This window comes from Agelaius phoeniceus, chromosome 36 (assembly GCF_051311805.1).
Source record: "Agelaius phoeniceus isolate bAgePho1 chromosome 36, bAgePho1.hap1, whole genome shotgun sequence".
In the NCBI taxonomy this organism is placed as follows: domain Eukaryota; kingdom Metazoa; phylum Chordata; class Aves; order Passeriformes; family Icteridae; genus Agelaius; species Agelaius phoeniceus.
In genome coordinates, this window is record NC_135300.1 from 495,089 (window position 1) to 507,330 (window position 12,242).

The 12,242-nt window shown below is 67.9% G+C and overlaps 1 protein-coding gene across 1 annotated transcript; it reads left to right on the forward strand.

Moving 5' to 3' along the window:
• The first annotated feature begins 2,925 nt into the window (after nucleotides 1–2,925).
• On the forward strand, nucleotides 2,926–9,106 carry LOC129134175 (reticulon-4-like). Its single transcript, XM_077192870.1, has 10 exons — nucleotides 2,926–3,007; nucleotides 3,893–3,937; nucleotides 4,603–4,944; nucleotides 5,379–5,501; nucleotides 6,328–6,535; nucleotides 7,145–7,271; nucleotides 7,821–7,890; nucleotides 8,621–8,667; nucleotides 8,782–8,840; nucleotides 8,917–9,106. Exons 1-10 carry the CDS (start codon nucleotides 2,926–2,928, stop codon nucleotides 8,957–8,959), a joined length of 1,146 nt encoding a protein of 381 aa, XP_077048985.1. The 3' UTR covers nucleotides 8,960–9,106.
• The last annotated feature ends 3,136 nt before the right edge of the window (nucleotides 9,107–12,242 follow it).

Below are 12,242 nucleotides of genomic sequence, written 5' to 3' on the forward strand. Positions count from 1 at the left end.
TCCAGTTACCCCAGTGCCCATCCCAGTGCTCCAGTATCCCAGTATCCACCCCAGTTACCCCAGTGCCCATCCCAGTGCTCCAGTATCCACCCCACTTACCCCAGAGCCCATCCCAGTGCTCCCAGTATCCACCCCAGTTACCCCAGTGCCCATCCCAGTGCTCCCAGTGCTCCCAGTATCCACCCCAGTTACCCAGTGCCCATCCCAGTGCTCCCAGTACCCCCAGTATCCATCCCAGTTACCCCAGTGCCCATCCCAGTGCTCCCAGTATCCACCCCAGTTACCCCAGAGCCCATCCCAGTGCTCCCAGTGCTCCCAGTATCCATCCCAGTTACCCCAGAGCCCATCCCAGTGCTCCCAGTACCCCTGATCCCAGCTCCCGGCATTCCCAGTGCTCCCAGTATCAATTCCCAGTGCTCCCAGTTCCGGATCCCAGCTCTCCCAGTGCTCCCAGTCCCAGTTCCCAGTGCCCAGTATCAATTGCCAGTACCCATCCCAGTGCCCCCAGTGCTCCCAGTATCGATTCCCGGTATTCCCAGTGCTCCCAGTGCCCATTCCAGTTCCCCCAGTGCTCCCAGTTCCGGATCCCAGTTCCCCCAGTGCTCCCAGTGCCACTTCCCGGTTTCCCCGGCGCTCCCAGTTCCGGATCCCGGCGCTCCCAGTGCTCCCAGTCCCTCTTCCCAGCGCTCCCAGTAGCCGCAGCCCCCGGTTCCAGTTCTCCCAGTTGCTCCCAGTACCGTTTCCAGTTCTCCCAGCACCCGTTACCGGCGCCGCCCGCTGCCCCCGGCGCCCGTTACCGGCACCCCCGGTACCGCCCGCTGCCCGTTACCGGCTCTCCCAGTCTCTCCCAGTCCCTCCCAGTCCCTCCCAGTGCCCCCCAGTTCCTCCCAGTCCCGATCCCAGTCACTCCCAGTTCCTCCCAGTTCCCTCTCCCAGTTTCCCCGGTGCCGCTCCCCGGTGCCCGTTAACGCTTCCGCCGGTGCCCCCAGCTCCGGTGCCCGGTGCCCCCCAGTCGCTCCCAGTCGTTCCCAGTCGCTCCCAGTTCCCCCCAGTGCTCCCAGTTCCCCCCAGTGCTCCCAGTTCCTCCCAGTGCTCCCAGTTCCGAGCCCCGTTCACCTCATGCTGGCGGCCGTGCCCGGTCCGGGCCCTTCCGGTGGCGGCGGAGCGGGCGGGGGGAGGGGGGGGGGCCGGACCCGCCGGTCCCGGCGAGAGGCCCCGCCCCCCATGGGTATGGCCCCGCCCACCGCCAGGCCCAGGCCCCGCCCCTCCCGGGAACGGCGGCGGCGACCGGGAAATGACCCCGGGGGGGGCTCGCGGGACCAGTAACGTCCAGTGCCCCCCCAGTGCCCTCCCAGTAACTCCCAGTGCCCCCAGTGCCCTCCCAGTAACTCCCAGTGCCCCCCCAGTAACTCCCAGTGCCCTCCCAGTAACTCCCAGTAACTCCCAGTGCCCCCCCAGTGCCCTCCCAGTAACTCCCAGTGCCCTCCCAGTAACTCCCAGTAACTCCCAGTGCCCCCCAGTAACTCCCAGTGCCCCCCCAGTGCCTTCCCAGTAACTCCCAGTGCCCTCCCAGTAACTCCCAGTGCCCCCCCAGTGCCTTCCCAGTAACTCCCAGTGCCCCCCCAGTGCCTCCCAGTGCCCTCCCAGTAACTCCCAGTGCCCGCCCAGTGCCCCCCCAGTGCCCCCCCAGTAACTCCCAGTACCTCCCAGTAACTCCCAGTGCCCTCCAGTGCCTCCCAGTACCTCCCAGTAACTCCCAGTAACTCCCAGTGCCCTCCCAGTGCCCTCCCAGTGCCTCCCAGTGCCCTCCCAGTGCCCTCCCAATGTCTCCCCGGTGTCTCCCTGAACTCTCCGGTCCTGGGCACTGGGATTTACTGGGAGACACTGGAAGCTCAGGGAGGTGCTGGGGGAGTTACTGGGATTTACTGGGAGTTACTGGGATTTACTGGGAGACACTGGGAAGGTCAGGGAGGTGCTGGGGGAGTTACTGGGATTTACTGGGAGTTACTGGGATTTACTGGGAGACACTGGGAAGGTCAGGGAGGTGCTGGGGGAGTTACTGGGATTTACTGGGAGTTACTGGGATTTACTGGGAGACACTGGGAGGGACTGGGGGCACTGGGATTTACTGGGAACTTCGCGGGGAACCGGGGAGCCCCGGTGCCGGTTTCCGGTGCCGGTTCCCCACTCCCAGTGCCCCTTCCCCATCCCCGGCTCTCCGGTGCCGGTTCCCGGTCCCAAATCCCGGTCCCCATTCCCCATTCCCGGTTCCCGGTGCCCCCTTCCCCATTCCCGGTTCCCCTTCCCCATTCCCGCCTCTCCGGTGTTGATTCCCCATTCCCGGTTCCCGCTACCCCTGTCGGTTCCCGGTCCCGGTTCCCGGTCCCGGTTCCCGGTCCCGGTTCCCCATCCCCGGCTCTCCACTGTCGGTTCCCGGTGCCGGTTCCCGGTCCCCATTCCCGGTCCCCATTCCCGTTCCCCATTCCCGGTCCCCGTTCCCCATTCCCGGCTCTCCACTGTCGGTTCCCGGTCCCCATTCCCGGTCCCGTTCCCCATTCCCGGTCCCGGTCCCCGTTCCCCATTCCCGTTCCCCATTCCCGCCTCTCCGTTACGTCCCCGCCCCTGCCCCGCCCCCAGCCCCGCCCTCTCCGCCGCCGCCGCCGCCGCCGCCGCCGCCGCCGCCGCCCTTTGTGTCCGCGCGTGGCCTCGGCCCCGGCGCTCACCGGCGATGGCGGCTCCGTGATGGCGGCGGGGCCGGCCCGGGGGCGACCGGGAGCCCCATGCGGGGGCCGCCGCCATGGGGCAGGTCCTGGGCTTCGCCCACTGCAGTACGGACCGGGAACCGGGAACCGGAACGGGGAACCGGGAGCGGCACCGGGGAGCGGCACCGGGGAGCGGGAGGGGCCGGGGATGGGGGAATCGGGGATGAGGGACCGGGAACCGGGACCGGGGAGCGACACCGGGAACCGGGAGGGGCCGGGGATGGGAGATCGGGGACTGGGGACCGGTACGGGGAGCGGCACCGGGAGGGGCCGGGGATGGGGAACCGGGAACGGGGATGCGGGAGTGGCCGGGAACCGGGAGGGGCCGGGGATGGGGGACCGGGAACCGGGAACGGAGCGCGGGGAGGGGCTGCGGGATGCGGGAGTGGCCGAGAACCGGGAACGGGCACCGGGAACCGGGGAGCGGCACCGGGAGGAGCCGGGGATGGGGGATCGGGGATCGGGAACCGGGCGCGGGGAACGGGGAGGGGCCGCGGGATGCGGGAGGTACCGGGGAACGGCGAACCGGGAGCGGCCGGGGATGGGGAACCGGGAGGAACCGGGAGGAACCGGGCACGGAGGGATTGGGAGTGGCCGGGGATGGGAGCACCGGGAAGCGGGGATGGATCCGGTACCCGGAACCGGGACGGGGATGGGAGCACCGGGAAGCGGGGATGGATCCGGTACCCGGAACCGGGACGGGGATGGATCCGGTACCGGGAACCGGGACGGGGATGGATCCGGTACCGGGAGGGGACGGGGATGGGGGATCGGGGCGGCACCGGGAGGCACCGGGAGCTGCGGGAACCGGGAGGAACCGGGACTGGGAGTGGCCGGGATGAGGGGACCGGGAGTTACCGGGACCGGGAGTTACCGGGAGGGATCGGGACCGCGGGAACCGGGACGGGAACACCGGGGACAAAGATACCCGGGGCCACGGTACCGGGAGGCGCCGGGGACGGCGGGAACCGGGACTTGGAGGCACCGGGAGCACCGGGGATGGAGGAACCGGGGATGGAGGAACCGGGGATGGAGGAACCGGGGAGGTCCCGGGAGGGGCGGGGGGGGCGCGCCCGGGGGTCCCGGATCAAGTTTGGGGGTCCCGTGACCCCCCCGTGCCCCCCCCCCAGAGGAGGCTCCGTCCACGGCCTCCACCACACCGGACTCCACCGAGGGTGAGCGGGAGCCCCAAAACACCCCAAATTCACCCCAAAATCCCCCAAATTTACCCTAAAATCCCCCCAATTTACCCCAAAAGCACCCCCAAAACCCCCAAACCCGCCCAATGTACCCCAAAGCCCCCCGGGTGCGGCTTTTGGGGAGGGGGGCGTGGGAGGGTCCCCAAACCCCTGAAGCCCAAAACTCCTGAACCCCCCCAGTGAACCCCAAACTCACCCCAAACCCCCCCAAATTTACCCCAAATCTCCCAATGAACTCCCTAAACCCACCCAAATTAACGCCAAACCTGCCCCAAATCCACCCCAATTTACCCCAAAATCCCCCCCCATTTACCCAAAACCCCCAATTTACCCAAAAATCCCCCCCAAAATCCCCCAAACGCACCCTAAACCCCGCCGATTCACCCCAAACGACCCCAAATCCCCCCAAAACCCCTCCCCAAACCCCCCCCCCAAAACCCCTCTCCAATTTACCCCAAATCCACCCCTGATCCCCCCCCCAAAACCTCCCCAAATTTACCCCAAATGCCCCCAAATTTACCCCGATCCCCCCCCCCCCATTAGGCGGCCCCGAGGACCCCCCCCCTTTCCCGGAGCTGCCGGAGGAGCCCCCCGAGGAGGAGGAGGAGGAGGAGGAAGATGAGGATGATGAGGATGATGAGGAAGGGCCCCCCCGGGACCGCCCCTCCCCCCACGAGCTCACCTTCTCCTACATCGCCTTCGGGGGGGGCGGGGGGAGGGGCGACCCCCACCCCCCCCCTCGGAGGGGTCGCGCCCCTCCCCCACGCCTGAGCCCCGCTGGGGGAGGGGCGTTCGGGGGCCGGACCCCTCCCCCCTCCAAAAGGCCCCCGGGGACCCCCCCCCAAAAAAAAGGAGCGGGGGGAGCCCGAACCCGCCCCTCCCCCACCCCCAAAATGGGGGCGGTCCGAGGAGGGGTCGGGGGGGGAGGGGCGAGGAGGAGGAGGAGGAGGAGGAAGAGGAGGAAGAGACCCCAGGGAGGAAGGGTGAGGATGGGGGAATTTGGGGGGGATTTGGGGGGTCCTGGGGTAATTTGAGTGGGTCCGGGGGGTTTTGGGGGGAATTGCGGGATTTGGGGGAGATCTGGGGGAGATTTGGGGGTCCCTGGGGGGGTCCCCGGGGTAATTTCAGGTCCCTGGGGGAAATCTGGGGGTCCCTGGGGGGGTCTGGGGTTGATTTGGGGGTCCCTGGCGTAATTGGGGCTCCTGGGGGGGAATTTGGGGAAATCTGGGGGGGTCCCTGGGGAGAGATTTGAGGGTCCCAGGGTAGATTTGGGGGGGTCTGTAAGGATTTGGGGGTCTCGGGGGGAGATTTGGGGGGGTCTAGGGGGCATTTGGGGGTCCCTGGGGGTATTTGGGACCCCCTGGGGGTATTTGCGGATATTTGGGACCCCAGACCCCCCCATTTTCCCCCCTCCCAGCATCCCCCGCGCCGCTCCCCTCCCCCCCGCCAGGGGGCGCCCCCGCGGAGCCCCCCCGAGCCTCGGCCCCGCCCCCTCCTCCCGCCGACCAATCAGCGAGCGCGGCGGGCGCCGACGGACAGGGTGAGCGGCCAATGGGAGCGCGGGGGGGCTCCGGTTTCGGGGAGGGGTCGCGCCGCCCCCCGGCGCCATTGGAGGGTTAAAAATAGGGGGTGACCCCCCCCCAAAAATAACCCGGGACCCCCCAAAATAACCCCGGGAGGCACCGAGCGAGACATGGAGGGAACTGGTGCGGACTGGGGGGGACTGGGAGGGACTGGAGGGACTTGGGGGGAACTGGGGGGGACTGGGGGGAACTGGGAGGGACTGGGGGGAACTTGGGGGGAACTGGGGGGACTGGGGGGAACTGGGAGGGACTGGGGGGGAACTGGGAATCATTGGGAGAACACTGGGAGCAACCTGGAGGGGCTGGAAAGCACTGGGGGGGGTTCTGGGAGGGCACTGGGAGCAACTGGGAGGGGACTGGGAGGGACTGGGGGGGATTGGAAGAAACTGGGAGCACTGGGGTGGCACTGGGGGACACTGGGGGCACTGGGAATGGAACTGGGGTGGCACTGGGGTGGCACTGGGAGCACTGGGAGCTCCAGTAAGGAACTGGGGGAGCACTGGGGTGGCACTGGGGTGGCACTGGGAGCACTGGGGGCTCCAGTAAGGAACTGGGGTGGCACTGGGGTGGCACTGGGAGCACGGGGGTGGCACTGGGAGCACTGGGAGCACTGGGAATGGAACTGGGCGAGCCCTGGGGTGGCACTGGGAGCACTGGGGGCTCCAGTAAGGAACTGGGTGAGCACTGGGGTGGCACTGGGAGCACTGGGGGCTCCAGTAAGGAACTGGCGGAGCCTCTGAAGGGGCCCTGGGGTGACACTGGTGGCGTCCCCATTGTCCCCAGTGTGGGAGCTGCTGTACTGGCGCGTCCCCCACCGCTCGGCGCTGGCCTTGCTGGTGTCACTGGTGTTGCTGGGCTCCCTGTCCCGCTTCAGCGCCGTCGCCGTGGTGGCACACGCGGCGCTGGCCGTGCTGGCTGTCACCGTCCCCCTGCGCCTGCGCCAGGTGGCCCTGAGGGCGCTGAGGCCATCGACCACGGAGAGCCCGGCCAGGTGAGTGACACCTGAGCGTCCCCTCCCACCCTGTGTCACCCCCAGTGTCCCCCCCGTGTCACCCCCAGTGTCCCCTCCCTGCCACCCCCAGGGAGATCAGGGTGGCCCTGGTGGCTTTGTCCCATCCCTGTGCCTGTCCCTGTCCCCTGGCTCTGTCCCTCTGTCCCTCTGTCCCTCTGTCGCTGTCCCATGACACCGCACCTGTCATTGTCCCTGTCCCCATTGCTGTCCCTCTGTCCTTCTGTCCCTGTCTGTGTCCCCATCGCTGTCCCCCTGTCCTCACTGTCCCTGTCCCTCTCAGTTGTCCCTGTCCCCATTGCTGTCCCCATGTCCCCATCCCTGTCCCTGTCCCCTGTCCCTGTCCTTCTGTCCCCATCACTGTCCTCATCCCTGTCCCCGTGGCTGTCCCCATGTCCCCAACGCTGTCCCCATGTCCCCAGGAGGACAGAGCCCCTCAATGAGGAGCAGCAGCGCTGGGCGCGGTGCCCTTCACCCTCCTCTTCCTCGTGTGTCCCTGTCCCCGTGGCTGTCCCCAGCTCTGTCCCCATGTCCCCGTGGCTGTCCCCAGGGCTGTCCCCATGTCCCCAACGCTGTCCCCAATGTCCCCAGGAGGACAGAGCCCCTCAGTGAGGAGCAGCAGCAGCGCTGGGCGCGGTGCCTGGCCCGGCACACGGTGGCGGCCGCCCGCACCCTCACCCGACTCTTCCTGGTGCACAGCGTCCCCGAGTCCCTCAAGGTGACAGCAGGGGACACCGGGGGACACCGGGGGACACTGGGGGGAATGGGGGCTGTGGGGACACTGGGGACATTGGGGAACATGAGGGACATTGGGGGACATTGGGGGGAATGGGGGCTGTGGGGACATTGGGGACATTGGGGGCACGCGGAAAAATTCGGGACATGAGGGACACTGGGGACGTGGTGACATTGGGGACATTGGGGGGCACAGGGGACATTTGGGGGGTTTTGGGGACGTTGGGAACATGAGGGCCATGGGGACATTTGGGACGCTGCGGACACAAGGGGGTGTAGGGGACACTGAGGGCACTGGGGACATGGAGGGACATTGGGGACACTGGGGACACTTGAGGGGGTATTGGGGACACATGGGTGGCACGGGGGACTCAGGGGACATTGGGAACATGAGGGACATGGGGGATATTTGGGGACATTGGGGCCCCATGGGGGACACTGAGGGCATTGGGGACACTGGGGACACGGGGGGGGCTGAGGGTGGCACTGCCAGTGACGGTGACAGTGACAATGTCACCTGTGGTGGCCGCAGTTCGCCTTCCTGTTCTACCTGCTGACCTACGTGGGGGCCGCCTGCAACGGGGTGACACTGCTGGCAGCGGGTACGAGAGGGGACATCGGGGACATCGGGGACATCGGGGACATTCGGGGGATTGGGGACATTTGGGGACATTCGGGGGGATTGGGGACATCGGGGACATGGGGGGCATTGGGGACATCGGGGACATTGGGGGGATTGGGGACACTGGGGGACATTGGGGGGATTGGGGACATTGGGGACACTGGGGGACATTGGGGAGACATTGGGGGCCATTGGGGGACATCAGGGACATTGGGGGGATTGGGGACATTGGGGGACATTGGGGACATTGGGGGGACATTGAGGACATCGGGGACATTCGGGGGATTGGGGACATTGGGGGGATTGGGGACATTTGGGGACACTGGGGGACATTGGGGAGACATTGGGGGCCATTGGGGGACATCAGGGACATCAGGGACATTGGGGGGATTGGGGACATTGGGGGCACATTGAGGACATTGAGGACATTGGGGGGATTGGGGGACATTGGGGAGACATTGGGGGGATTGGGAGACATTGGGGACATTCAGGGGGATTGGGGACATTGGGGGGACATTTGGGCCATTGGGGACATCGGGGACATCGGGGACCTCAGGGACATCGGGGACATTGGGGGGACATTGGGGGACATTGGGGGACATCAGGGGGATTGGGGACACTGGGGACATTGAGGGGATGATGAGGGGACCCTGGGGACGGTTGGGGGCAGTTGGTGACCCCAGGTGTCCCCACAATGTCCCCCTGCCCAGGTGTCATCAGCGCCTTCACCTTCCCCATGCTCTACCGGCGCCACCAGGTACGGCCACGCCCCAGGTGACACCCGAGGGGACACCCGAGGCTGGCACTGCCACCACAGCGGGGGCGGTGACACTTGTGTGTGTCCCCAAATGTCCCCCAATGTCCCCCTCAGGCCCAGATCGATCAACACCTGAGCCTGGCTCGGAGCCACCTGAGCCACCTGCGAGCCAGGTGAGTGTCCCCAATGTCCCCCCAATGTCCCCCCCAGTGTCCCCAATGTCCCTCATGTCCCCGAATGTCCCTGCAGGGTCCTGGCCAAGCTGCCAAGTGCCAAAGTGAAGCCGCAGTGACACCGCTGTCCCCACCCCGAGGTGACATCCAGGAGGGGGCGTGGCCATGGGAGGAGGCCACGCCCCCTTCATGTCCTTTTTTTCCCTCCCCCCCCCTCATCCGTGCGGGGGGAGGGGCGATAATTTAATAAAAACTCTTGTGACAAACGGGTGACAACGTGACAATGTCCCCCCCAATGTCCCCAAATGTTCCCCAGTGTCCCAAGTTTTCCCATAATGTCCCCAATGTCCCCAGTTCCCCCAACGTCCCCAGTGTCCCCAATCTTCCCAAAATTTCCCCCCAATGTCCCCAAATTTCCCTAAATCTCCCAAATTTTCCCCCAATGTCCCCATACCCCCCCAATGTCCCCAGATTCCCCCCCAATGTCCCCAATGTGTCCCCAATGTGTCCCCAATGTCCCAAATTTTCCCCCAAAATGTCCCAAATTTCCCAGTGTCACCCAAATGTCCCCAAATTCCCCCCCCCCGCCCCGCAAAAAGCGCGCGAACGCGGCGCCTCAAGCCCCGCCCCGTCCCGCTTTGACCCCGCCCCTGCCCCGTCCCGATTGGTCGCCGGCCCGGCCAATGCCACGCCCCCGTTGCCATGGCCGCGGCCGTTGCCGCGCGACGTAAACACGGGACGCCGGACGTGGTGACGTCACCGGCGGGGAACGCCGTAACCGGGGAGACCCGCGCGGTGTTTACCGGGACGGGAGAGGGAACCGCGGGAAAATAGGGCGGGGAAAAACCCCGGGAACCGGACAGGGACCCCCGGGACCCCCGAGAGCCGAGAGGGACCCCCGGGACACCGGGAACCGGGCTGGGACCCCCGGGACACCGGGATGGGACCCCCGGGACACCGAGAACCGGGCTGGGACCCCCGGGACACCGGGCAGGGACCCCCGGGACACCGGGATGGGACCCCGGGACACCGGGATGGGACCCCCGGGACACCGGGAACCGGGCAGGGACCCCCGGGACACCGGGATGGGACCCCGGGACACCGGGAACCGGGCAGGGACCCCCGGGACACCGGGATGGGAGCGGGACCCAAGGAAACCGGGCGGGGACCCCCGGAACGGAACACGGACCCCCGGGACCCTCGGAACGGGGCTGAGACCCCCGAAAGCTGACCGGGATCCCCGGGAACCGAGTGGAACCCCCAGGAACGTGACTGGGACTCCCGGAACACCGGGAACGGGGCTGAGACCAACGAGAACCGGCCAGGACCCCCGGGAACGGGACAGGAACCCCCGAGAGCTGACTGGGACCCCCGGGACACCGGGAACGGGGCTGGGACCCCTGAGAACCGACTCGGACTCCTGGGAATGGGATTGGGAACCCCGGGATCCCGGGAACCGGGCAAGGACCCCGGGACCCCCGAGAACCGACCGGAACCCCCGATAACGGGACAGGGACCCCCGGTAACGGGACTGGGTCCCCCGAGACCCCCGGGACACCGGTAACGGGACCCCCGGGTTATGCCGGGACCGGGAGCCACCGGAGCCGCCGCCGGTGGCACCGGAGGGGGCGGGGCCGGCTCGGATGAATGAATGACCCCGAGGGCGTGGGAACCGCCCCCCCCGGGGGTGCCCACGGTGCCGCCGTGACTCAGCGCCGGTTCCCGCCGGTGACATCAGCGCCCGGTGCCCGGCCCGGGGCTGCGGAGGGACCGGGACCCACTGGGACCCTCGGGAACCACGAACCGGGACCCCCGAACCCCCAAACCGGGACCCCCGGGACCCTCAGGGACCCCCGAACCGGGACCCCCAAACCGGGACCCCGGAACCCCAAACCGGGACCCTCCGGGACCCCCGAACCGGGACCCCTCGGACCCCGCGGACCCCCGAACCGGAACTCGCGAACCGGGACCCCTGGAATCCCCGAACCGAGACCCCCAGACCCCCATCCGGGACCTCCCCGGTACCGGGAACGGCTCCTGCCGGAGACGGTACCGGGGGGGGTCCCGAGGCGTTACCGGGAGAGCTCCCGGTGGTACCGCGGGGGATCCCGGGGGTCTCCCGGGGGATGTCCCGGGGGCTACCGGAGGTCCCGGGGGTTCCTCAAAGACACCGGGGGGTCCCGATGGCGGAACCGGGGAGATCCCGGAGGGAGCGGGGGGTCCCGGGGGTCTCATGGGGGAGTTCCCGGGGTTGCCAAAGGTCCCGGGGACACCGGGAGATCCCGGTCGGGGTCGCGGGGATCCCGTGAGGTCACCAGAGGGAGATACCGGGGATCCCCGGTGGGTGGGGGGGGTCCCGCGGGTCTCATGGGGAGTTCCCGGGGGTTACCGGAGGTCCCGGGGGCTCCTCGAGGACACCGGAGGTCCCGGGAGGTCACCGGGAGATGCACCGGAGGAGGGGGATACCGAGGAGTTCCGGTGGGTCGGGGGTCCCGGGGGTCTCCCGGGGCAGTTCCCGGTGCCGCCAGCCCAGAGGGTTCGGGCCGTTTCTAGAACGGGCGGCCGTTCCCGTTTCTATTAATACGGGCGGGCGGCGGCGGCGGCGGCGGCGGCGGCGGCGGCGGTGGCGGAGGGAATCCCTGTGACGTCATTGCTAGGATACCAAACAAACACTCCAGACAAGCCCATATATGGCTAATTGCGTCACAGGAACTCCGGGGGGGCGGGGCCAGGGGATCCCCCCCGTTCCCGGCCCTCCCCGGAGCCTCTTAACGGCGGCGGCGCCTCCGGGAGCCTCAAACGGCGGCGGGCACCGAACGCGCGGAGCCCGCGGGGTCTCGGTGGGCCCGGGGGGGTCCCGGGGGTCCCCGAACGGCGGCGGAGGGGGGCGTGACGTCAGCGGAGGGGGGCGTGGCCCCGCCGTATAAAGCGGCGGGGCTGCCGTGAGCCGTTCATTCATAAAACCGGACACCGGGGCGAGCGGCGGGAGCGTCAGCGGGGCCTGGCCGAGGGGATTTACCGGAGCTCGGCACGGATTTACCGGGGCTCGTAACGGAAAGGGAGATTTTTTTTGTACCGGGACAACTTTTGGGAAACCGCCGGGAGTTTTCTGTAGCGGAGCCACCGGAGCCGGTCACGGATGGAGCGGAGCGTGTGAGGGGGGTTTTGGAACGGAGAGCCGGAGATCGGAACGGACGGTACCGGCGATTATAGGGAACAACCGGAGATCGGAACGGACGGTACCGGAGATTATAGCGGACAACCGGAGCTGGGCACGGACGGTACCGGAGCTTATAGCGGATAACCGGAGCTTGGCACGGAGGGTAGCGGAGCTTTTAGGGCACGACCGGACACGGCGGCGCTCGGTACCGGCAAACCGGAGCTCGGCACGGACGGTACCGG